Source organism: Barbus barbus (genome assembly GCF_936440315.1).
Source record: "Barbus barbus genome assembly, chromosome: 3".
Taxonomy (NCBI): Eukaryota; Metazoa; Chordata; class Actinopteri; order Cypriniformes; family Cyprinidae; genus Barbus; species Barbus barbus.
The window spans coordinates 31082158-31109718 of NC_136731.1; the positions used below are offsets into that span (position 1 = coordinate 31082158).

Here is a 27561-nt window from a genome sequence, read left to right on the forward strand (position 1 = left end):
AGCTACAATCTGACACCAGGTTTGTGTAACTGTCCTGTTTATGAGCGCTGGCCTGCCAGGTGGGTGGAAGATTTGGACACTTTAAAACTATCTTCCCTGCTCTTTCGTCGCTCCGGGCCACGTGTGCCGAGGCCACAGTACCACAGACACTCCCCTGGAGGAGATGAGAGTGCCGCAGACGTGGCCACACCCCGCTCTCCTTCAGGTCTTGCTTCTGCAAACTCCCCCAACCCCACTCTTCCACCCTTCATGCTGGTTTTTAATGGACAGGGAAAATGCTTTATGGCAAATAAGGAATGCAAGTCGCTGTTTACCGGTGGTTCTAATGGCATTTTGTGTGGGGTTCAGCGGGGCTCCAGGTATTCTTGACAGGAATTTATTTATTTGCTTGGCCCAATATATGAGACTTTGGGTATGATATCAGAATTTATAAATTTGTTGTCCATTGAACATTGATGGAGCAACATAATTTGTGGGAAAGAAATAGTTAAAGGAAGTTTTAAAAAATCATGTAAACACAAAGCCAGCTAAAGGCGCCTTTTACCAAAAGTTTGGGGGTCACCGAGTGGCAACCCAACACAGAACCAAAATAGCTCAGCATACACAATTGAATTGCACTGGTTTCGTGCTATCCAAATATTCACTGCACTGTGTTTTTGTTGCAATGTAAACATGTATTTAATGCAGTCCATGTCGTACTTTCTTTTACCATGCAAATGGTTGCCTTTTTTATTTATTTATATATTTAATAATCAGAACAGACCTGTTTTTCTCTTTAAAAATCCTTTTAACTCTTGTTATCCTTCACTTATTGTGTCTGCTCCAGCACCGAGTTGAGAATGAGAGTGAATGAGGTGAATGTGTCTGGAGGTTCTGCCGGGGGTCAGATCGATAGATGGACTCTTGAAAAGCAGCCCAACCCTGCCTTTTGAGGTGCAGAAGCTGGTTAAACTAGATGCTGCGTACCAGCTATTAGAACAACTGACACCAGTGTGAGGAATGCAACATCTCAGTGAGCCGTAATTGAGAAGTGTCCTGTGTTTAGGTGTATGTGAGTGTGTAGATAAGGGCTAGCATGTCAAACAAGCTGTTCTGTGGGATTACATAATGTTCATGTCCAGCAGTTAAAGCCTTTCTCTGTGCTGACATAGTAAATTTGCTGTCGTTTGGACTCATTTGAACTTTTAGAAGCTCTAAAGAGTACAAAATGAATCCCACTTGTGACTAAATCCCATTTTTCAATCCCATTACCCCACTTTTCCCTCTTGTTTCCTGTCCTTTTTTTTTTGGAGGCAAAAAGTAGTGGAGAATTTAGAGGCAAATTGTAGAGCATAGTAGAGAATTTAAAAAGGGGATTTTCCTTTTGGGAGAACTAAGCTTTAATGAAGCAGCATAACTGACACACATCTACTTGAAACCATTCCCTCATTCTTGTACATACCTCATGCTTCTATCTTTATTTTCCATTCAACTCTGACCAGACAGTCATTAAAACAAACACAAGGATGTTAATGGAACATCAGAAAATGTCTCATCTGTAAGAAATGAGAATAGTGGTCTTTTTGATTGGTGGTAACATTTAATATTCAGCTAAACGTGGCAATTTGGAGCAAACAACCACAAAAACATTTAATTTGCAATGGAACTTTACAGCTTATAAGTGTTTTTACAGTGAAACTTTGCTCAATATTTCTGTCTTCATCAATGGTCGCTGTCTCAGCCTGTTTCCACACTTAATGAATGGTCATTGCAGATGACAATGGAATTTTATGGACAAACCATTTTTGCTAAATTAAATGCAATTGTTTTCATAAAGCAATGAATTTATAGGCTAATTTTTTAATTACTGAAACATTATTCCAAAAATCCTCAAAATATGTATGTACAGTGGGTACGGAAAGTATTCAGACCCCTTAAATTTTTCACTCTTTGTTATATTGCAGCCATTTGCTAAAATCATTTAAGTTCATTTTTTTCCCTCATTAATGTACACACAGCACCCCATATTGACAGAAAAACACAGAATTGTTGACATTTTTGAAGATTTATTAAAAAAGAAAAACTGAAATATCACATGGTCCTAAGTATTCAGACCCTTTGCTGTGACACTCATATATTTAACTCAGGTGCTGTCCATTTCTTCGGATCATCCTTGAGATGGTTCTACACCTTCATTTGAGTCCAGTTGTGTTTGATTATACTGACTGGACTTGATTAGGAAAGCCACACACCTGTCTATATAAGACCTTACAGCTCACAGTGCATGTCAGAGCAAATGAGAATCATGAGGTCAAAGGAACTGCCTGAAGAGCTCAGAGACAGAATTGTGGCAAGGCACAGATTTGGCCAAGGTTACAAAAAAATTTCTGCTGCACTTAAGGTTCCTAAGAGCACAGTGGCCTCCATAATCCTTAAATGGAAGACGTTTGGGACGACCAGAACCCTTCTTAGAGCTGGCCGTCCGGCCAAATTGAGCTATTGGGGGAGAAGAGCCTTGGTGAGAGAGGTAAAGAAGAACCCAAAGATCACTGTGGCTGACCTCCAGAGATGCAGTCGGGAGATGGGAGAAAGTTGTAGAAAGTCAACCATCACTGCAGCCCTCCACCAGTTGGGGCTTTATGGCAGAGTGGCCCGACGGAAGCCTCTCCTCAGTGCAAGACACAAAAAAAACATCTGAAGGACCACAAGATGGTGAGAAATAAGATTCTCTGGTCTGATGAGACCAAGATAGAACTTTTTGGCCTTAGTTCTAAGCGGTATGTGTGGAGAAAACCAGGCACTGCTCATCACCTGTCCAATACAGTCCCAACAGTGAAGCGTGGTGGCAGCATCATGCTGTGGGGGTGTTTTTAAGCTGCAGGGACAGGACGACTGGTTGCAATCGAAGGAAAGATGAATGCGGCCAAGTACAGGGATATCCTGGACAAAAACCTTCAGGACCTCAGACTGGGCCGAAGGTTTACCTTCCAACAAGACAATGACCCCAAGCACACAGCTAAAATAATGGCTTCACAACAACTCCCTGACTGTTCTTGAATGGCCCAGCCAGAGCCCTGACTTAAACCCAATTGAGCATCTCCGGAGAGACCTAAAAATGGCTGTCCACCAACGTTTACCATCCAACCTGACAGAACTGGAGAGGATCTGCAAGGAGGAATGGCAGAGGATCCCCAAATCCAGGTGTGAAAAACGTGTTGCATCTTTCCCAAAAAGACTCATGGCTGTATTAGATCAAAAGGGTGCTTCTACTAAATACTGAGCAAAGGGTCTGAATACTTAGGACCATGTGATATTTCAGTTTTTCTTTTTTAATAAATCTCCAAAAATTTCAACAATTCTGTGTTTTTCTGTCAATATGGGGTGCTGTGTGTACATTAATGAGGAAAAAAAAATGAACTTAAATGATTTTAGCAAATAGCTGCAATATAACAAAGAGTGAAAAATTTAAGGGGGTCTGAATACTTTCCGTACCCACTGTATATCTGAATCATACATATCATGCATAGTTGGTGACTTTCACAGTCACTGTAATTTTTCTCGTGATTTATTGTGTTGATTACTTAATTGCATGGCAGGGTAACTATACTGCATTATGTTTATATTCAGGGATGCATACATTTACAGCCAGCATTCTCCAAAACTCGAGGAGATGATTGTATGCTCAGAGTCACTGGCCTGTGCTTTTGGCATTGTCCATCGAAAATGAAGATCACAACAGTGACCTTTGGCTGAAAATGGCTTTGTGTATTGAAGTAAGCTGCAATTTCCCCTGCTGATTTTGTTTACAAGAAGAGCCTGTTTTACAGGTTAACAGGAATAATCTGCTTTTGGACAAATTTTATAGGTAGAAATGTCAACAACAGATGAGTCTCTACTATTATTTTCTTGTTTTCTTAAACTCCTTGTAAAAGTCTTTGGCACAATCTAATTAGACTAATTATACAATATAATACACAATTTGTCTACTGCTATTGAGAGAGGGATAATTTACACAATTATACAATGTTGCACAACCGCATTAAAATATTTCTCACAGTAAACCTAAAACATGACCTCATCACTGAACACGCCTAAACAGGACAGAGGACAGTCACTTCAATTCTAGCATGGGTATTTAATGCAATATAAATAATCACATTCCTAATACCTTATATTACATCCTAATAGCATTTGTATGTTCTTGTGAATAATTGTAATGACAGTTCTATTATGACAACTCTCTGAAGATTTTATGTTAATGTATTTGGTCTCAGCGGAATAAATCTGCTATGCTGCTGCTGTTGGTTATTGCTGTCGTTATAGATTATTGCTGCTGCTGCAAAGCAAGTACAGGAACTTGCTACTGCCAATGCATATGCCAATACAGCGCTGTGAGTATTTAAGGCAGGGGTGCCCAACCCTGTTCCTGGCGATCGACTGTCCTGCAAAGTTTAGCTCCAACTCTAATCAAACACACCTGCCTTTAATTTTCACGCGATCCTGAAGACCTTAATTAGTTGCTTCAGGTGTGTTTGATTAGAGTTGGGCAGGGTTGGGCACCCCTGATTTAAGGCATACTGCTGCTACACAAATAGCATAATAACCTGTAGCAGATCTATACAGGTGGAGCTGGGGAAGTTGGAGGGTTTCAGAGTACTCTGAAAGTGCACTGTGAAATGCTTTAGTGAATGCTAACCAGCCATTTAAATGTAAAGCAGTAAGCTTATTGGCTCTGTATGCAACTTCAAGTTTAACACTCTGAATATCATCAGTTTGTGTTAACGACCCATCAGCCTGATTTGATTGTTACTAGCTTTGATTGCATAGCTGCTTTGAAACAAGCTCTATTGTATAATGTGCTATATAAATAAATATGACTTGACTGTACATGATTCTTTTTTTTTTTTTTACAAACTGAGGGGGCAAGTCAAAATTATGCAATAGTAATGAACGACATGTGTTAACAGAGCTTGTATCGGACATTTCTTGAAGTATCAAATAAGAATACTTAAGTAAGAATACTTTCTAATGCATAAACTTGAAGTAAATTATGACTAAATTTGTCTTTTCAGTAAAATGAACTCCAGGAGCCTCATGGCTTTTCTGTCCTGTTATTGGACCCTTAATGGAATGTAATGCATGAGCACATCCCAAACCAAAACAGAAGGAAGGAGCAGACAGAGGAAGGGAAAGCCCATCTGAGTGTCAGAAACATCTGACAGCTTCCTAAGAGGCCTCAACAGCGAGCTCCGCTGAGGGAAACATAGGTGGCCTGTTTGTATAAGATGTTGTGGGACTCATGACTGCGGGGATGCAGTGAGGAGATAAACTGTTTCCTCTAGTTGGATCCCTGCCACCTCCACACTCTCAATTACAGCATTTGGCTGGGCCACTTCTGGCTGGCCACGAAAAAGCGGCCTTCACCAGACGCGCTGAGAGCAGCAGCCATGCAGTGGTAAACCAGACGCAGCTCTCCTACACTTCCTCTGGCTTCTCAAGCTGCAGCAAACACAGTCTAGTCAAAATAATAGTGTAAGTTTCTGCTTGAGTTCTCAGACGACATGTAAATATACTCACATCAGATGGAGACCAGAACAGAAAGTGAAAAAATAATTCTTCTCATGAACAGGAAACATTCTTATGTTGGAAAACAATGTGGTCATTTGAGCCTCCATAGAGGGCAGTCATTCCTGATTAAGCAATATCGTGCTTCTGCTAAGGATTAGGCTACATGTAATTTGCCATACCGATATGCAAACTAACAGTTCATTATGACATAATGACAGTTCAATTAACAAAGGATTAAGTATGAAGTTCAGACAAAATTGGGCCAGTTTGGATATTTTTACCCACCAATGAAAATTCACTGATTATTTTGTAGCAGTAGAGTTAAAAACTCTTTTTTTTCCCCTTGGTTTGATCAAAGAACTCACTGCACATCATAGGTATGATATCCCAACTTGTAAATACAAGCTTCCCAAGCGGGCTTGAATGCACCATTTGCAGCTTCTTGTGTATGACATAGCATTCTAAAAACTGTACTTTGCATTTTTAAATGCAAAAATGCATTTTATGTGAGTGCCCTATAAAGCTGCTTGACCAATCAAATTACAGAATCAATAGTGATGCAATCCACATAATGTGGGACAAAGTGCATGTGAGATGATGACTTTCAATGTTGCTCAACTACATGAGCATACATGAACATCATGCATTCATTGTGTCTGTTATTGTTTCTATTTGTGCTAGCTTACTGTACGCATCCCAGAGATCATTTAATTACTCATTTTGTGGTTTTCACTGAGCCGTCTGTCTTGAAGAGGGAATGTAAAAAAATATGTAAAAGGTCTCACAGTTCATGTTCAGGTGCATTTTACATTGTTTGATGTCTCTTACGATGAGCTCTGGCTGCTAAAGGTGGAAAATTATTCTCTAGCTAAATCACTGGTCCTGACACTTCATTGTCTTTCATTAACCTTGATGTATGATAACCCTGTCTTCTCAAATAATAGCAAAAAGAAACTGTTGTGTATGTTGATGGTTTACAGAAACTGAGATGGCCCAAAGGCAAAAGACTTAGTCATGATGATGAACCAATGTTCTGTTCTCAGGGTTTCAGAGGTCCCTGAAGTTTTTAAGACAATACCAGTAACTGACTGAACAACAAAAGTGATGCCATGTGAGTTTCTGTCCAGCATTCTTCAGGTGCATTTATATGAGGGATTCAGAAAAAAGAGTCACTTCTTGTCCAAGTAGTTTTTGTTTGACTGATTGGTCATGATTTTAAATAAAATACAGCCTAAAATGAAATGTCTGTTCAAAAGTTTAAATTAATCAAACTTGAATTTTAATGAGGAAGGATGCATTAAATTAATCAAAAATGGCAGTTCAAACTTTTACAGTGTTACAAAAGATTACTATTTCAAATAAATGCTTTTGAACTTTCTATTCATCAAATAATCATGAAAAGAATGTATCAAGTTTTTTACAAAAATATTAAGCATTAAAACAATTTTCAACATTGATAATACGAAAAATGTTTTTCTTGAGCAGTAAATCAGCATATTAGGATGATTTCTGAAGGATTGAAGACTGGAGTAATGATGGAAATTCAGCTTGCATCACAGGAATAAATTACATCTCAACATATATTAAAATAGAAAACTTGTTTTAAATTGTAATTATATTTTACAATATTGCTGTTTTTACTTTATTTATGATCAAATAAATACAGCCTTGGTGAGCAGAAGAGGCTTTAAAAACATTTAAAAATGACTCCAAACTTTTGAATGGTGTACTGCATTTTTTTCAGATATGCTTTTGAGCTGGTATTATAACTAAATCCATTGTGATTCATAGGACAGCTGCAGCTGCGTTAGCTACAGTGGCATAATTATATATAATTAAAACAGCAAAATGTCTGCAGGCATTTACATGTTTTTGCAGGTAAAATTCAACCATTCTTAGAGGGAAACGTCATACTCATCTTGATTTAACGCTTCACTACAAGAGAAAGGGCAGCAGTTATAGCTTTTATTTAACAACATGCAGAACTGCAGAAGAAAAATAACATGTTTACTATGGTTAATTCTAGGCATTCAGATATTTAATTTATCTTTATCCATGAGCAGCTTTCATTTTTCATTGAATCTAACCATTCAAAAGGGCAGAATTTCACTATTTGTGATTATAGCCTCTTCCTTTTGTTTTTTCTTATGCTCTCACATCACAAGAGTGGGAAGACATATTGTGTAACACTATGATGATCAACAAACAGTTCCTAGCATGCCATTGGTGAAAGACATTTTCACAATGTGGGATCCCACCCTCCCCCTCTGACCTGGCCTGTCTGAAACCAGCAGAACTGACAACACCCTGGCCCTCTCTACGGGTAATGGCTTGTATCAACAGCAGTCTAGTTTGACACAGTGAAACACTGAACTCTGAGCTCCCTTAAACACCTTGATCTGGCATACAGTGCTTCATTTAATAACAGCATTCTTTAGCTTTTTAGTGCATTACAATACTGATTGTGCATTGCTGACAGACAGCTGAAGTGTTGCAGGGGGATACAGTATTTGGCTGCATATTTTTGTATTATTTAAAAAATGAAAAACAAGCACATATAACATACAGCCATAACAAAACAATAATAAACAAATACAGTTTTCTTGCTTGAAAACAAGAAATCATTTCAATAGTATTGCTGCCATCTATTGGTGTAAACAGCATTAGCTACATATTACTGAATGACAAATCAGGCCTTCCATAAGCCCCACCCTGTTTAAACCTTGTATCCAGTGATTTACAAAACATGCATCCCTTTTACTTTATAGGATCATTTAATTCTAGGAGTTTTACAAGCTTTCTTAATTATTGAATATGTTTTGTCATCTTTATTACTTAAGTGAATTATTTTTGTGTGCTTTGATAGATTCTGGAAAGAGAATACAGACTGTGTACTTCGAGGGATGTTCCAGCTGAAGTCAGGCCAGTATGAGTGTAACCAATCAAATTGAAGAAGCACATGCATTTATTTTATTATAAATGTGCTTTATTTTTTTTTTTGTCTGAAGAGACTTCCAGCTGGAAGAATAGTAAAAAAAAAAAAAAAACACTTTATTTTAGTCTTTATTTTAGAATGAAAGCAAAATTATGTAATGGTAAAAATTAGTTGCATTATTGTTATTATATAAATAACTTACTCTTTACATTATTGGAGTGGCTAAACAAGTAGGTGCGGAAGAACAGGCTGGGACTTGTACAACGAAGTTGTAAGTCTTTAGTTTGGTTTTGCTTTCATTTATTATAAGTATTTAACACAGATTCTTTTACTCTAGTGCAGTCTGTTTTATCAATACAAGCTGAAGTTGCAAGCATGTCTTTCCAAGGCTTTGCCAACACTGGAACAGAAGGGAAGAAGAATGAGAATTCATTCAGTAAGTGTCTCTAAGCTTTGTTTTCAGGTTATTATGTGATTTAAGTCTTTTATGTGCTAATTTTTTCTTTCTTTATAAGCTTGTAGTTCTATTGGGCCTGTTTCTTCTTTTGTTGGAAGTGGTGCCACAGGTGAGTAACGTACTAGTACAAAAACTGCAAGTAGAAGTTAGATGCATCCAATAAAATGACTACTCAAGTAGCAAATGAAGCATATCTATTACAGTAGAGATGTTTTCACTCCATTTAGTCCACACTTGAGAGATAGTGTGTCAAAATCTTGCTGTTCTTTTTTAAAGTAAACAAAATAAAATGCACAATTGTCACAATACCATGGTACAGTGATGGTATCATATAAAATATATATCTATATACTTATCAGGAAAATTTCAACACAACTCACCACAGTGTTTCTGTCCATTTGGTAAAAGGACAGAAACATACTTTCCAAAAAAGTTACTGAAGTAAATGTAACATAGTAAGTCTAGAGCATTACTACCCACCTTTAGGAGGTACGGAGTGGCTCTGTCTTTGCTCTATAAGTGCAGAAGACACTTTGTAAATAGAAAGTCCTCTGGAATGTAAAAATACATTGTTAAATATTGTCTTATTCACATGCCTATTCTAAGTTTTCTTTATGTTCATGTTTTCATATCTTTCAATTCACTTATTCATTTTTACCTTATTTGAAGTTTTACTTTGTCATTGGTTGTTGTCGTCATGTGTTTCCCTATGTCCATGTATTTAAGCCCTCATGTTTGATATGTTCATTTTCCTCCCCAAGCTGCTTGTTATGTTGCCTCGGAGAAACTGAATGTTTCTTCTTTTGGTAAGTCATATCATCATCATTATCAAAAATAAATAATTGAATTTATGATTTGGAATTATCATCATTTTGGATTCAGTTGAAGTTCATTTGGCAACTCTACTGTGTCTTTGACTAAATTGTCTTTATGTTTCAGTTAAAGGAGGAACATGTGGAACTTTTGGTATGTCAAGATTTTTTTTCATTTCGTTAATGTGTGCAACCAAAGTAAATTTCTCACCTTGAACATTGTTTCTTTGAGGGGGGTCATTGTTTCCTTAACTTAGCCACAGGCTGCAACTCCACATCCAGTGGTCAGAAGTGATTCAATGGGGATCCAGGACTGGAGATTCAGTAGCATTTACCTGTACTGAAAGCATGCTAAGTGCAAATGCATTGATCTCTTTTGTGATGAGAACCTCAATAAAGACTCATTCTACTAGACTTAATGTTTTTTAGATAGCCTTGCATTTCAAGAACATCAAACTGGACAAATAATCTATTATTTTGGTTGAACCATATACCATTATTGACAAAGATCATAATTAAGAGCAGCAAAGAACAGCAGAAAATGCTCCCCCAATGACGACATGAAATACATGCCCAACAATCAACAAGAGCAATAGTTTAATAGTTTGTTTAATAACAAACATTGATTTCCAGCTATTGACTAATTTAACCACTGGGTGGCAGCAATATCACATAAAACCTCAACAATCCGTTCTCTTTTTATCAGTCCATTGAATGAAGAACTTTTTATAAAAAAAAAAAAGGTTGAAATAGAAACATGATTAAACAAAATAGAGTCCATAACTAGCCAGCACATTCAAATTTTATTTAAAAGAGTACTTTGAAACGCATTCAAATTAAGTTTATCTTATATAGGCTACTGGATCCGTAATGTGAATTCCGTGTTTAATAATTGAATAAAACGGGTCTGTCAGAAGCTTGTGAGTAGTGTTGTATAATGCAACTGTAAGCTCTTAATTGCATAAGTCGCTGGCCAGGGGAGGGTACAGATGTGCTGCATCTGTGTTTTGGATCAGTGCCGGGGATCTGACAGTGAGATCTGGCAGTAATGAAGGCCTGCAGCATCTGGCCAGCTGTGAATGGCAGAATGGTTAAGATGTGAGGTGTGTCCTCTCCTGCGGGACCTGTGAGACTGAGGCCGGATTGGATGAGCTGCTGGAGGAGGGCTGGGCGTATGGAAGGCCTGACCTGAGCCGGAGGAGAGCCGAACAACGAGACAAAGGAGGAGGGTGATTACTCTCGCTCCCACCACACCCTGCCAAACCGAGTCCCCACAAACACAATGTTTCACTGAAGACTTTGAGTGTGTGTTTTACAGTGGAAGAGTCTCACATCTATGAAATGTTGTACAGAGTTTAGGTAGTCAGAGGTATAAAAACACATCTTAAACTAGTTTAAGTTTAAGACTTTGTATTGCTGGCCAGGCTGCCTGGGAAACCAGTTTAAGCTGGGAGGGGGGGGGGGGCACAGAATTTGTGTTTCATGCTATAAACAAATAAGATCTTGTACTTTTAACTGACTTTAATAGAGTCTACTGAAACATGTTAGACAATCAGCTTTTTCACTCACTATTCCAGCATTTTCCGCTCTTAGACTCCAACATCCAGCCTTCTGTGAGGGGAATATTGAGCTTGAATATTTGAGCTCTCTGTCACAGACAAGCAAGTAACATGTAGCTACCTTTTCTATGTTAACACAACAAAATATGATATATTCTTAACACAGAAAATCAGAAAACAAGGACACTTTTACTAAAATCAAAATGATAGACTCTAGGTAAAAGATGTGGTTTAATTAATTTAAAAAACATGCCCAAACAAAGTAGGAAGTGAAATATAAAATTACAAAATAGTTCACAGGCTCTTAAAGTGGTTGGTCTATAAAAAGAGAGGATAATCTGCAGACATAGACTTGAAAAAGACATCCTTCATAATCAAGTTACTGAAACAATTATAAAACACAAACTAATGCCAGTCTCTTTCGTGTGACTACATTGATACAGTAATTATATTGTAAGCAAAGTCTGTGTGAGGGGCACAGTAAAATTCAAATGAACAATGTAAGTGGACATTACAATCTATATAAACCTCCATTTTCTGATATTTCCTTCTCTCTTAAAAGTTTTCTTTTCAGAGACACCTGCATGCCATTAACTTACATAAATAAACAGTTACAGTCAGGTCCATAAATATTGGGACATCGACACAATTCTAACATTTTTGGCTCTATACACCACCACAATGGATTTCAAATGAAACAAACAAGGTGTGCTTTAACTGCAGACTGTCAGCTTTAATTTGAGGGTATTTACATCCAAATCAGGTGAACGGTGTAGGAATTACAACAGTTTGCATATGTGCCTCCCACTTGTTAAGGGACCAAAAGTAATGGGACAGAATAATAATCGATGTCCCAATATTTATGGACCTGACTGTATTTAGTAAGCTGCCTATTGAAATGGGTGGCTTTCAGTCGGCTTTGTTTTGTCATGCATTCAGATTGATTAATTTATGCTTAAATCCTCAATAGCTGTCATAATAAATTTAAAAAGTCAATCGTTATGACTTATGTCAAATAGAAATGAAATCACAAAGACACTTTTCTAAGAGTCAGCTAAACAGCTCGTCACTTAACTAACATCAAAATCTACATTAAAACATGGGTTAAAGATTTTTTACAGTGCATAAAGTGGACACTCAAATGAGTTTGTGGTTCTGCATTGTTGTTTTGTACATCTGGTTATGTGCACAATTTGTCTGAATACTTCAAATGAATCTTTTTTTCCATTACCATTTCACATTTCATTGGTTTATGTATTTACATCCTGAAGACAACAAAATGTATATGTGCAATTTGGAGATAATAATGCTGTGAAATGTCTGTAATGCACATTAGCTGTATGTTAATGATAAATATAAATTTTTAACCAATTATTTCACTGAAGTACAGTAACATTTTCCAGTCAGAGATCACCCCCAGAACAAATGATCATCCTCCATCCTGGTTTAGCCAATCCTGGAGATGCCCAGGTGCACATTCACTGGGGAGTGTTGAGCCAGGACATTATCCCGGGGTGGGATACCATGTCGGATGAAGAAGAAACAGAGCAGCAGAAGGAATAAGAATAAAATCTTCTTGCACCTGGACGTCTAGGACCCCCTGTCTCCATTTTTAGTCTTGAGAACAACTAGGACCACCATAACAGGGATTAGGCATATGGGGGTCATGACAAGGGCAAGGATGACGCTAGGAGGGGGGTCTCTCAGTGCCTCTGTGGGGCATTCTTGAAAATAGATGGTGTGGATATTCACAAATGTAAGTTCAACCAACTGATTCGGCCAGGGAAGCAGCAGACAATCAGCAACAGTCTCAGTACAGACAGTGAAATTGTTGTATGCACTGCCAGAGAGACAGATGGAGAAAAAGAGTCACCAACTGCTTTCAAACACATCTAGTATTATATGGGATTTGATAATGAATCTTTAGAATGTACCTTTTTACTTTTTCCAGTGAACACCAGTCAGTACTGTTCATGGACTCCATAGCAACATCAAAATGAATTTGACACCATTGCACCAGCAATTCATAGCATTGTTGAGTTCTCAAGGAATAGTTCACACAAATTGAACAGTATGCGTCACAGATGCTCTTGTTACCACAGCCTATGATGTAAACCAAATGAAATAAATAATGAACTTTGATGTATGTTGATGTGAATCATCATGTCATGCATTATGGAGTTTTCTGTTTATCTTAAGTGTCACAGTCAAGCTGATACCTACAGTAATTATCTTATGATTGTAAATGTACATACCAAATGTTCCTCCATCTCCATAGCCAAGATCTAAAAAAATATAAGTACTGTAAATAAATACAAACATAAACATAAACACACACACACACACACACACATATATATATATATATATATATATATATATACATATACATATAATTATGAAAAATGTGCATATGATGTGTCCAAACATGTTGCAATGAAATGAAACCCTCTGCCTTTGATTATTAAAAATAATAACAAACATAACTTGCTTCAGTAAAAAAAAAAAGGACAAAAAAACGACGACTTATAGCATTCATCCTGTGACCATGTTGGTCATCTGCATCCTTCAAAGCATTGTCATGCACTGTACAGTGTCTAATTCAGGTTAAATAAGAGCTGCAGTTTTTCTATCGACGCGCACACACACACACACACACACACAAACTTACCACAGATAACAGACAGAAAGACGCCTAAGAAGCTGAACGATACCCTCATATCAGAGCAAACGAGCGCTGGCGAGCTGGTCTCAACCCGCCGCTGAATGTGACTGAACTTTTACACCGAAGAACGCGAGGCATAACAGGAAACGCGACGGGTGTTGCGCCGTCTCCACATGTGCAATCACGGTTACCAGATGTTCAGAAAGCTGCTGACCGAGAACGCTTTAATTTTCCCACGAAACAATGCTCCACCTCTCTCTCTCTCTCTCTCTCTCTCTCTCTCTCTCTCACACTCCCTCTCTCTCTCTCTCTCTCTCTCTCACACACTCCCTCTCTTTTCCAGTCAGTCTTCAACTGAAAAAATATATATTTTTAATTAAATATTAAATATTACTTAAATATTAAACAGGCATGTGTTTTAAAAGTTTATTTGCTATTTTATGTTTTGTATCTGTATTTGTATGTAATGTAACTCTTGGTTAATTTGGATGAAAGTATCAACTTGCGTTTCGACTGATTCATAAGTGTTCCTGATAAAGAACCACTTCATACAAGTTCAGGTTTAGAGACATGGGTCTTGCTGCGTGGTCTTGATTCACTTAAACGAACCGAATAAGCGTCATTCGTTCGAGCTCACTTGTAGCGCTCTGTATTTTTTCAGCGTAGCCTACAATTTGATTAATTTAAAATAACCATTATAAAACATTAAAGAAGCACATAGTCTACATATTGAACATGTAATATGCATGCACATGGCCGTTTTCAGAAATTTTGCTGTTTACACAGAGATGATAATGGCTGTTTTTTCTAAAAAAATAAATAAATAAATTTCATTTTCATGTTTATGATTTCATGCCCCTCACTGCAGAACACAAGATCCAGGGCGTGTGGTTGGATCCAACTCCTCCCACCTTACATAGACCTAAACCTAAACCTCTCCACCCCCTGATCCCTAAACCCACCCATCCCCACCCCTAAACCTACCATCTCCACCCCCTAGATGTGGATCCAACCCTGCTCCCTGGATCTTTGTTCTGCAGTGAGGGGCTACTCCCAAACGGGGTCATGTAGGCCATCTTTACAGATTGTGTAAGAACCCCCTTATGGGGCGCAAATTTACAGTGATGTCATGTACAATGCATATTATGTCTTCAGTCTGTATGCATGTGTGAATACTTGAAAACCATAATACAGAATTTTTAGTCATAGATCTGTGTGAATGGTTGTCATTTTGACATTAATGCAAAACTTAAAAAAAATGCAAAGGAAAAACTTATCTGTTTTTAGTACATTGTTGTCGTGTAAACATACCATATGTAGTGGTGTTGTGATGAGTAGTAGTGGAAATGTCAGATTATTTTTGTAGTACAAAGAATGCATGTTCAAGAAAAGTTTCACAAGCTTCACAAAAGTCCTTTGGTATTTTTGTATAAATGGAACTGTTTCTCCATAAGAACCCGTGCTCAGTTCCAGTCCTGACTCTTGATATTGTAAAGCACTGTTGTGTTTAAAGATTGCTGTTTCCCTGAGGCGCGGATCTTTTCTGGGCTGAGCACACCCAGGCCAGATGCACATCTGCAAACGGGTCTTCCCCTTTAGAAAACACTCCATTTCTCTCAGGTTGATTCCCCATCGGCTCAGTGGTTTTGATTTATTTGCTTTATTCGCATCTGTTTCCAAACAGGAAACATAAGTGAACATGTAGGAGCAGAGCAGGGCGGCTTGATGGAACGGACACTTTTAAGAATAACTGGGTCATATTAAACAGATCGAGTTCGGGAAACGATATAATCAGAGTTTGCCATCTGTGCTCGAAGGGCTGCACTTTTGGTTTGAGCCCAGCTGTGATTGAAACAAACTCTCAGCTCACTCACTTCAAAGGAAGAGAAAGAAGCGAATCCAGGGCCGAGGTAGGGCTGGAACAGTTTATGTAACACTTTTGGGCTTATGGATCTCATGTTGACCATGTGAGACTGTCTTCAACCAGTACCAATAGATTAATTCTATGAAAAAGCATTTAGTGTAGTATTCATGTTTTAAAAGTTTTTGATTTTACGTTTTAATTTTGTTTTTGTTTTTTTGCGTTAATCTTAATATGTAAAGACAGTTGAGTTTCAGAACTCAAAATATTGCCTAATGATGTTGTTCTTAGTTGTTCTTATAGCCTAATAGACCCCAGTCAGGTTAAGGTGCTTTCGCACACAAGGAACCTTTCCATAGTTAACCAATCTGGCTTCAGAAGTGGACATTCGACCGAAACTGCCTTGCTTTCTGTTGTTGAAGCCCTAAGACTTGCAAAAGCGGCTTCCAAATCTTCATTACTTATCTTGCTGGATCTGTCTGCTGCTTTTGATACGGACAACCATCAGATCCTCTTGCCAACCCTATTGAGAAAGGGCATGTCAGGAACCGCACTCCAGTGGTTTGAGTCTTACCTCTCTGATAGGTCCTTCAAAGTATCTTGGAGAGGTGAGGTATCCAAGTCACAACATCTAGCTACTGGGGTGCCTCAGGGCTCAGTTCTTGGACCAATTCTCTTTTCTGTCTACATGGCATCACTAGGTTCTGTCATTCAGAAACATGGCTTTTCATATCACTGCTATGTCGATGACACTCAACTCTACCTCTCATTCCATCCTGATGATCCGACGATAGCTGCTCGCATCTCAGCGTGTCTAACAGACATTTCTTGCTGGATGATGGACCATCACCTTCAACTCAACCTAGCTAAGACAGAACTGCTTGTAATTTCAGCTAACCCATCGCTTCATAACAATCTCACCTTCCAGTTAGGCTCTCCTTCAGGAACTCCTTCAAAAACAGCCAGAAACCTTGGAGTTGTGATTGATGATAAGCTAAATTTCTCAGACCACATTGCTAAAACTGCCTGGTCCTGCAGATTTGCATTATACAATATTAAGAAGATCAGGCCTTTTCTCTCGGAACATGCAACACAACTCCTTGTTCAGGCTCTTGTTCTGTCCAGACTTGACTATTGCAATGCTCTCTTGGCAGGTCGTCCAGCCAAATCTATTAAACCTCTACAATTAATCCAAAATGCCGCTGCAAGATTAATCTTTAATGAGCCGAAAAGAACGCACGTCACGCCTCTGTTCATCAATTTGCACTGGCTACCAATAGCTGCTCGCATTAAATTCAAGGCATTAATGTTTGCCTACAGAACCACCACTGGCTCTGCACCCCTTTACCGAAATTCATTAATTCAGACTTATATGCCCTCTAGAAGCTTGCGTTCTTCAAGTGAACGACGTATTATTGTACCATCCCAAAGACACACAAAAACACTTTCACAGACTTTTTCATTAACTGTTCCCATCTGGTGGAATGACCTGCCCAATTCAATCCGAGTAGCCGAATCCTTACCCATCTTCAAGAAATGGCTAAAAACTCATCTGTTCCATCTTTACTTGACCCTCTAACTCTAGCACTCTCTATTCTAATTTTATTTTATCTGTCTTTTTATAAAAAAAAAATAATAATTAATAATAATAATATTTATCTGTACTGTGTTAGGCTAACTGAGACTTGTAATAGCACTTGCACTGTTACGGGGCTGACGAGACGTGAGACGTGCGGATCCATGTGCAAAGCTTTATTAACCTGTTAACCCGCATCGGCCCGCGGGCGGGCCGGAAGGGCGTGGTCGGGCGTGGTCGGACTTTTTATTACCTTTGTTTTAGAACAATATTCAATCAATTATCATTAACTATATATCATTTGAAAGCTAAAACACTCAAGATTAACGATGTGAGCTTGTTTTTGAAATCAATACACCAGAGAGGAAAGGGTTAACAGAAATGCTGAAAGACCGGCCATTTAAAATGAACAAAGCGAACCGCAGTACTCACGTTTGATCGCCAATAGCGCTGGTCAGCTCAGACTATTCCAAGACACACCAGCATACATTTCAAGAGAAGGGTCCACTCTTCAAAATGCATCCACTTTTTAATCCAAAACAACGAAAAAATAGGGGAAAACACGATAGATCCTCCTTTGTTTACATAAGCGATTCGAGTTATAGTTATCGATAGCGTCCATTTTCCAATAAATATCGATTATAATTCGTATTCCAGCTTTGAAACGCCATCTATTTCCAGCAGAATCGTCTCTTCCGAGTAAGAATAGCCCTCCCTCGTCTCTCTCCTTCAATCGCAGGAGCTGTTATAACCCGGGACAGTAAGCGCGTCCGTGAATGGGTCAGCGAGGTGTCAATCCGGACACATCACAATAGGGGTGTTTGAACCCAGCCAATGCCTCGCCAGCACAGTTTTGATGGATGGAAGTGTTAGCCAACCACAAGGACGTTTAAAGTGATTGACAGTTTGAATAGTTTACGTAAGATTGTTTAGAGAATAGCTCGGCGTATTGTCCGTGTGTTTTCGTGCGCTCTCGGGTTACGCATGAAGCGTACACATAATGGCGTCGCAGCGCTACACAGACTGGCTATCAGCGAACAGATGTTGCCCAAAGCTCACATCTGAATCTCTCCATCGTGGATCTTCGACTTGAGAAGTGTTTCTGTGGCGTTTGGTGGTGTTTTGGAGGACGTGGGGAGAAAAATGGCTAATTTAGTAGCCGAATACGCGCTGAGATCGCTGGGAAGCGTGGATAGCATTAGCACGTAAGTGTCTCCACCCTCCTCTTGAATGTTTATGTGTCTTTATCATGTATTTGCAGCTTTTGTTTCATGTTAGCTGTTTTAGATTCTAAAAATGACAACGGAGAGGGATAATATGAGGGGATTACATGAGTTTTGTTCGTGTGGGTGGGTGTGTTTGTTTGTGGGTAACGTTATGTCCCGGTTATTGTGTGTGTGTGCGTGCGCGCGTGTGTGTGTGTGTGTACAAAATGTAAACAGTGTTGCAAGTTTGATTTGTTTTGCTTACACACTTTCTCACTCTTTTTCTCTCACTCTTCCCTGTCTTTTCAGAGGTCTGGTGAATCCAGATGGTCAGAAAAAAAACCATTTTAGTGGCTGCTAGAGCGTCTTCCTCCACTGTAAATACTGTAAATAGTTTTTTTTATTATTATTTAGTAATATTAGTAATAGTAATCTATTACTATATTAGTAAAATAGTAATATTCATAATATTCACCATATAAAATAAATAAAAAATACAAATGTTGTAAAAACAATGTATTTTGCATGTTTTGTGTTTTCACTAGTTCAAAAATGATCAAATCTGTTTTGGTTCACTGTTTTCATTATTGGAATTGTTCAGAATAAAGACTGTTTAGTTATGTTCAAATTCTGAAATAGTTTTGTGTTTTTTTGTGGTTTCATTGGTAGAGCAGTTCTGAATTGATATACATATGTAGTATGCAGTGTCTTATGGAGTCTCTAAATAGCATTTTTGAAAGGATTCCTAGACTTTTCTTGAAATAAAATATCCAAATGACTTTTCCAAAGCTTTTCTTGAAATGAAATACCATAAAGATGTACTTTCTGTAAGTCTTTACCTATAAAAAAATTATTATTTCATATTTTATTTCAGGAAATATTTAGGCGTTTTTTTTCAAAAATGCCATTTGTAGACTAACCAAATGACTAAATGAGTCAGCACTACAAATGCTGTTCAGAAATAGTTTTTTATTGTGTGTTTTGGTGGGCAGAGCAGTTCTGAATTGATATACATATATGTATTATGTAGTTTTGACTCATTTGGACATTTGTTTACAAAGTGTCTATTTGGGGTCTCCAAATGGCTTTTTTGAAAGGACGCCTAGATTTTTTTTAAATAAAAGCTTACAGAAACTACATTTTTGGGAGTATCATCCTCAAATTTGAATCAAAACATGGTCAGATGTTCAGCTTTATCTTTATGGTGTTTTCAGGCCTTTGGCATGAAAGTCTCATCCATTTTTCCCTTAGTGAGCTTCATTAAAACATATCGCGAGTCAATTTCATGTATATTTTACCTTGTTTTACTCTATTGCTATACTAATTTTGAGTTATTATGACTCTAGAGTAACAAAGGATCAAGTGTCTAGTTTCAAACAACACCAGATTTTTAAATATAGACCTTAGGGTTCAAGAGCTACAGACATTTTTATTTGGTTATATCGTTTTTTACAAAATGCTCAAAAATAGGGGCGCAGGGTAACAGGTTAAAAAACATGGTCAGAAAACAGGCAGGGTCAGACAGTGGCAAACAGGTATGGCAGAGGCAAGACAGAGCAATCCGGGGCGCAAGCGTGGGTCGATGATCGGCGAACAGTATCCAAAGGGGCAAGGCAGAGAGATAATCCAGAGACGAGAGCAATAATCCAAACAGGGAGCGAACAGAGTCCAAACGGCAGAGGCAAAGGGTAAATCCAGGAAACAAGAGCAGGGTCAAACACGGCAGGAAAACAAGGCAAGACTAAGACAATGACTATGGCTCTGTAGAGTTGCTATCGCTATGCGAGTGATAAACGCTAACAATACTCGGCGGTGAGCAAGAGCAAGTCCCAGGCTTAAATAGAGTGATGGTGATTGTGAAATGGTGATCAGGTGTGGGCGAAATAGTGAACAGCTGTGCAAGTCGTCAGTGCAATGGATTGTGGGAAATTGAGTCCAGTGTGCTGTGTAGTGTGAAAAGTCCATGTGGTGAACGGGTGACCTCTGGTGGTGAATGAGTGGAAGTGCAAGCCAGGATTCGTGACATGCACGTTGTTGCTCTTTTGTTGGTTTTGATTGCTTCTTATGTCCTCATTTGTAAGTCGCTTTGGATAAAAGCGTCTGCTAAATGACTAAATAAATAGTTCCTAGAACTATTGGTGGAAGTTCCTGCTTTTTGATGTGTTCGCACTACAGGAATTAGGAACGGTTTTAGTTCTAGGATCACCATTTGGGAGAATTAAATTACCTCCTACTTCAGAGTAGGGTCTAAAACAGTTCTATAGGAACTATGAGTGACACAGTGTATGCTGATTGGCCAAATACATACGAAACATATATATGAAAATAAAGTATTATAATTTAAAAATCTTGGGAGAGGAGAAATAAGGGCTTTCTTTTAATCAGCATTTTTAAGTAGCATGCTATATGTGTTATTAAATTGAGCAATGGAGACTTTGTTTACTCTTTGTGAGACTCTCGCATGCATAGAAAAAAAAGTGATCGAAAGTGTCAACAAAATCTCTCACCGCAATGTACAAATTGCAACACAATATTCTTTTCACCGGTTTTTATCAACAACTTAAGCTGTAGCTGTAACATTTCAAAGCGGTGATTGTCTGCTATTCATTGTTAAGATGCTCAGTAAGCACTCAATTAAATCCACACACTGAAAACAACCTCACAGTAGGGTTTATTTGGATATACAACTCAGAAAAATAAAGAAATTAGCAGACCCGTCTATCTTATTTACACAGCTGTATCACTCACCTGCTCTGGTGTATGCAGTGGTTTCTACTTCTGTCTGCATGGTTGATGTAGTCTGTCTCTGGAGCACAAAAGAAAAATAAATGATCATGAGATACAGAGGATATTTTACAAAAATAACTTTTTAGAGCAAACTGAATTCAATTTTAAAGGGATAGTTCACCCAAAAATGAAAATTCTGTCATTAAGTACTCACACTCATGTCGTTTCAAAGCTGCAAGACCTTCGTTCATCTTCAGAACACAAATTAAGATATTTTTGATGAAATCCGAGAGCTTTCTGACCCTCCATAGACAGCAAGGGAACTACTATGATCAAGGCCACTACTAAGGGTATTCATGAGAGGACCACGATGCATGCGTGTGGTGCTGCTGACGTAGAACACACTGAGCCTTGTTTACAACCAGAAGAATGCACACGCATGTGATGTGGAATTGTAGCGGACAGTGAGAGGGAAGAAAAGAAATGCGCACAAAAAGTATTCTCGTAGCTTCATAACCTTACTGTTGAACCACCAATGTCACATGGACTATTTTAACAATGTCCTTACAACCTTTGGTCCTTGAACTTGTCAGTTGCATTGCTGTCTATGCAGGGTCAGAAAGCTCTCGGATTTCATCAAAAATATCTTAATTTGTGTTCTGAAAATTAACGAAAAAAATGAACATCGTACAGGTTTGTAACGACATGAGGGTGAGTAATTAATGAGAGAATTTTCATTTTGGGGTGAACTAACCCTTTAACACAACTCACCACAGTTAGTTTCTGTTCGTTTGGTACCAGGGTCTTCAGAGTTGAGACCATTAGACACAGACAGACTATCATGAAAAAAAACAACAAAAAACTTTGCATATTCAGAAACACATTTGTCATTGTAGGACAGCAAATTCCAGCAGTTTGGGGAATATTGACAGCCATGGAAAAAGTTGCAGGAAGGGAGGAGAAGAAGAGAGAGGCATGGAACATCCTCCCTTTGTCCTGACCAGTTGGATCATGACAGTCATTTCCTTAAAAGCTGTCTAATTTATCTATGTCTACCATATAGTAATCATTTTAAAGAAGTCAGCTGTATAATTTACATCATATTCCATTCTATTTTCTTTGTGGTCTTGAGGGCAATAAAGTTATATTATTTGAAATTAATATGAATAGATTATAACAGAATTATTGACATATACTTATGTGTGTTTGTGTATACATACATACATACACACACTACATATTCTTATATATAATCAAACCAGAATTAATATTCTGAATTATCAATTAGAAACATAAAATGTGGATATAATTCTTTTTACAATATTGAAGATAGCAATACAGTAAGTCTTTGTTCGGTCTTTGTAAAATTACAAGAACTTTCTTCTGGAGATCGCCTCAAGCACACTAAACCAAGTTTCAAGCACACTTAACCAAGCTTTTATTCTGAAGGTTCAGATACTCACTCCAAAACAGAAGAGTCCCTGCTGGTTTTGAAGTAGATATAGATATGTGCGCCATTACGCTTAACTCCTGTGGTGGTTCTATCTGTCTGTCCACCTCAGCTTGCAAAAATCACATTTATGAACTCTTCAACAGGAAGACTCTATTAAAATAACAGGATGTGCTCATTTCCTTAAAGGGGTGGTGGATTCACAAATGGAGAGACATTACAGATGGGACAGACGGTCTATTATGTCCCAATGTTGCCATCATCTGTCTCTCTCCAAATTTCAATCACATTATCTTCACTGTCACTTTCTCTCTATCTCTTTGTCTGTCTGCTGCCTGTCTGTCTGTCTGTCTGTCTATCTATCTATCTATTTGTCTGTCATATAAAATATGTGTTTGTCACTGCACACTTTGGTTTAACAGCAAATTTGTTGTGTACATTCATTTTAGATTGTATCTTTTCCCTCTAACACTACTCTCAGTCAATTTGAGTTGGAGAATCTGTTGAGTGGAGTGGATAAATGAGTTGGAGTGGATAAACTTTTTTTTTTTTTTTTAATTAACACAGCATGAGCAATATTTTGCTTTTAGTTTGGTTCATTTGTTTATCATGTAGAGTAGAATATGTGACGTGATGTATGATGTTTTGGTGTAAGGCCAGCTGGTATTTACTGCGGAAACAGTGCAGAAATGGAGGAATCTACTATTCAGGATGCTTTCCACATTGTTTACACATATTTCACTTATCAATTACATTATCTGTTATTTATTAACAATTATGTACAATCCCAATATAGGGTGTGTTCAAAATCCCAAACCAGCATGTTCTTCTGCATGGACAACCAGATACATATATAATATAAAATAATTAGATTGTAACTAAGACATTTCTTTAAAATATTAGACAAGAACTGCATGGCTTCTGTGGTAGATCTCACAGTGTTTATTGAGTAAGCAGCCTCATTCCAAACAGATTGTTTCTTTTAATGTTTCTGGCAGGGATTCTGTTAACCTCATCGGACCGTACAGGGGGTCTTACCCCAGGTGCTTTGGAGAGTGAACTGTGCTGCAGAGAGAAGAGGAGAAATAAAGCCTGATGACAAATCCACCACCTGAGCATTGGCTCAGAGGAGTGTCTACCCTCGCTATTGACGTACACAGAGCTACACTGCTGCCATTGACGCATGTACACTATGACCACCACTGGTGTGCACTCAGTTCAGCTCAGGAGTGATGCAAGAGGAGAGAGTATCACTCCCTTAGAGTTTCTGTCCACACAATCTCTCACAGCCACAGATGTGTAAGTCAACGTCATCTGGCGATTCCCCCTCTCTCACTCAGCTGGACTTGGTCTGGCGCCTGGTGAAGTTCTAAAGACCCAAATTACTTCCACATTTGATTCACATTAGTAAGGAGAGGCTTGTTTTCCACCCTTAATTGGTTTGCTCTGTTTATAAAGCAGATTAAGTTAGAGGGACAGAAAACACAGGGTTTATTTAGCAGTTTGGGACATTTCAATTTCGTAGAATTGGAGTTCAAAATGGCACAATAAGTACAACAATGCAATTTTTTTAAACAGTATTTTACAACCGATAAACATCAGAAAAGCTGATTACAATTAGGATCGCACAGGGATGACATTGTCATCACACTGATATTGTGGTTCACTAAAATAAATATTAGTAACATCAAAACATTTTTTTTTTTTTTTTTTATATATAGGAACACACATGCTGCTCAGATTTGTGAACAGAAAATGTGCTCAAATTGTCCATGAATGCAATGTAGGTCAGTGGTTTTCAAACTGTGGGTCACGACCTGTAGTCATGATTCATGAAACAAATGACTCTTATAAGTCAGTTCAAATGAATTCTTCAAAAAGACTCACAATCTCAAGAGTTCAGTCTGAATCCCTTAGACAAAGAATTAACTTCATCCATGTCAGTGAGTCTCTCTGTTAAAAATATATATTTCAGTCTTAAATTAATTTTGTCTTTGTTTGTTTGTTGTTATTTTCTTCTGATAAAAGTTTTAAGTGAGACCTACACTTTTAAAAAATAAAGGTTCTTTACTGGAATCTTTAGAAACTTTGCACTATTCAAATGTTTCTTTACAGTTGGAAAATGTTCTTTAGATTTTTAACATTTTCTTCACACCTAGAAAGAAACTGTTCTTTAAAGAACTGTTCACTGAAAGGTTGTTGTTGTTGTTTTTGGGGGAACCCAAATGGCATCTCTGCAAAAATCCCCTTTTGGAACTTTTAGTGTGTTCACTGATGCTATAATATAATAAAAAGTATGCAAATAAGTATGTAAACGATATTACTTTTGTATTCAAATATTAATCTCAAACAGAAAGCTTTTATATACATTTGCATTTACATCCTTTACATTTAGCACACGTTTTTAGCCAAACTTACTTACAGAAGAGGAGCCTCTGTATCTGGAGCTGTCTCTTTAAAGCCTCTGTATCTGGAGTTGCTCAACAGCATGTCAAATGTCACAGTCTCTACTATATTTCATTTCATCCTCTAAACTCCGGGCCTCAGAGCAAAGAGCCCATCCCTCAGTCAGTACTAATGACTAATCTTCATTTGACATGCCAAAACCAACATCCAGGGTTTACACTGCACATAATTAAAAACTTTCCACAGATAAGACCTCCCTCTTATGTCTAGCTTTCTGCCTGTGTTTGCTTCTGTTGTGAGGTCCAAGATAAACACCGGACTGGCCTAAGAAAACCCTGTTAGGATGGGACCATTACTGGGATAAGGTGTGAGGAAAAATTGCGTTACCACTCCATCTATCACATTCTGAAGTGCTGAGGAACATCACCTCAATTTTACAGACAGAAGAAGCTAAAACACCTACACATGTCCAAACTTTAACCAAGCCTACATAAGCTCAAACCAACACTCACAATGTCAGTATCAGAAAACAGAAAATCTTATTAAATTCAGATACAGTAAATAAAACATCAGTATCTAATAAAATAATTTTTTCCTTGTTAGTTAAACGGATTGTGTCATCATTTACTCACCCTCATGCTGTTCCAAACCTGCATGACTTCTTCTTTTATGTTCCACAGTATAAAATAAAGTCATATAGGTTTGGACTGACATGAGGGTGAGTAAATGATGAGTATGAGAGTAAATGATGAGCCAATTTTCAATTTTGGTGAACTGGTCTTGTATGCTAAAGTATCACTTTCATGTTAAAGTATCAAGTATGTAACAAAAACTCCCTAGGTTTTTTGTTTAAGTCAATAATCTGTGAAACCAAACCAAATATTATTTCCATGTTCCTACGGGACAAAAAAGTTTGTTCTTTCACATGTAGCTTAATGCTATTCAGAAAATGTAAATGAATACTCCGGGATAGTTATGTCAAAAACTAAACTGAAAATCCCTGTGTTGTTCCAAATATGACTTCCTTGCTTGTGAAACACAAAAGATTCAAGATTCAAGATTTTTATTCGTCACATACACAATTATACAGAGTATAACCAGCAGTGAAATGTAAGTCAGGTCCGCTCCAAGGACAGTGCAATTGTATAGACAAATATTAAGAAAAAGAAAAGTAGAAAAAAATAAAAAGAAAAAAAAATAGATAAAAAAATATAAATATAAATGTGCAGGTCAGTATGTTGTGACTTAAATAGTAATAAAGTGCAAAAAAAAGTTGTACAGGGTATTTAAATAGCAGCATATGAGGTAGAAAAAATTATGAATAGCTTATTGATATGGTGATATTTACATGGAGTCATGTGATGTTCTGACGCAGAGTTAGAGTTTAGGAGCCTGATGGCCTGGGGGAAGAAGCTCCTCCTAACTCTCTCAGTTTTTGCCATCAGGCTACGGAAGCGCTTACCAGATGGAAGCAAAGTGAATAGTCGGTTACCAGGGTGATTTGAGTCCTTGAAGATTTTAACAGCTCTACTTTTGCAGCATTTGAGGTAGATGTCCTGCAGAGAGGGGAGAGCAGACCTTGAGATGTGCTCAGCTAAGCGCACAACTCTCTGTAGTGCTTTGGAGTCCTGATTGGAGCTGTTTCCATACCACACTGAGATGCACTGAGTCAATACACTTTCTATGGTCCCTGAATAGAAAGTTTTCAGGATTGCTGGTGAGACCCTGGATTTCCTCAGCTGTCGCAGATGGTACAGTCTTTGCCTGGCTTTCTTAACCTGTGTTTGGATGTGTGTAGTCCAAGTCAGGTTCTCGGAGATGTTTACACCGAGGTACTTGAAGTTGCTCACCCTCTCCACAGGGGTCCCACTGATCATAAGAGGAGTGTAGGGCTGCTACTGTCTCTTCCTAAAGTCCATGATCAGCTCTTTAGTTTTGCTCACATTCAGAGAGAGGCAGTTGTCCTGGCACCATGATGTGAGTCTCTCTACCTCGTCCAAGTATGCGGTCTCATCGTTGTTGGAGATGAGGCCCAGAACCACAGTATCATCAGCGAATTTGATAATAGATGTGGAGCTGTGAGAGGACACGCAGTCATGCGTGTAGAGAGAGTAGAGCAGGGGACTCAGGACACAGCCCTGTGGGGCTCCTATGTTCAGGGTGATGGAGTTTGAGGTGAACTGGCCAACTTTCACCACTTGAGGTCTGCCGGTGAGGAAGTCTTGAATCCAGTTACAGAGTGAGGAGTTTAGGTCGAGGTCTGTGAGTTTAGAAGCCAGCTTGATGGGGACTATAGTGTTGAAAGCTGAGCTATAGTCAATGAATAGCAGCTTTACATAATTCCCATTGTTGCTGTCCAAG

At 38.2% G+C, this 27561-nt stretch overlaps 1 protein-coding gene across 1 annotated transcript; it reads right to left on the reverse strand.

The window, feature by feature from the left end:
- Positions 1-11524: 11524 nt before the first annotated feature.
- On the reverse strand, positions 11525-22939 carry LOC306855859 (receptor activity-modifying protein 1-like). Its single transcript, XM_079394785.1, has 6 exons — positions 22808-22939; positions 22116-22180; positions 21366-21423; positions 13566-13595; positions 13245-13413; positions 11525-13150 (listed from the first exon to the last, which is right to left on the reverse strand). Exons 1-6 carry the CDS (start codon positions 22860-22862, stop codon positions 12901-12903), a joined length of 627 nt encoding a protein of 208 aa, XP_079250911.1. The 5' UTR covers positions 22863-22939; the 3' UTR covers positions 11525-12900.
- Positions 22940-27561: the final 4622 nt, after the last annotated feature.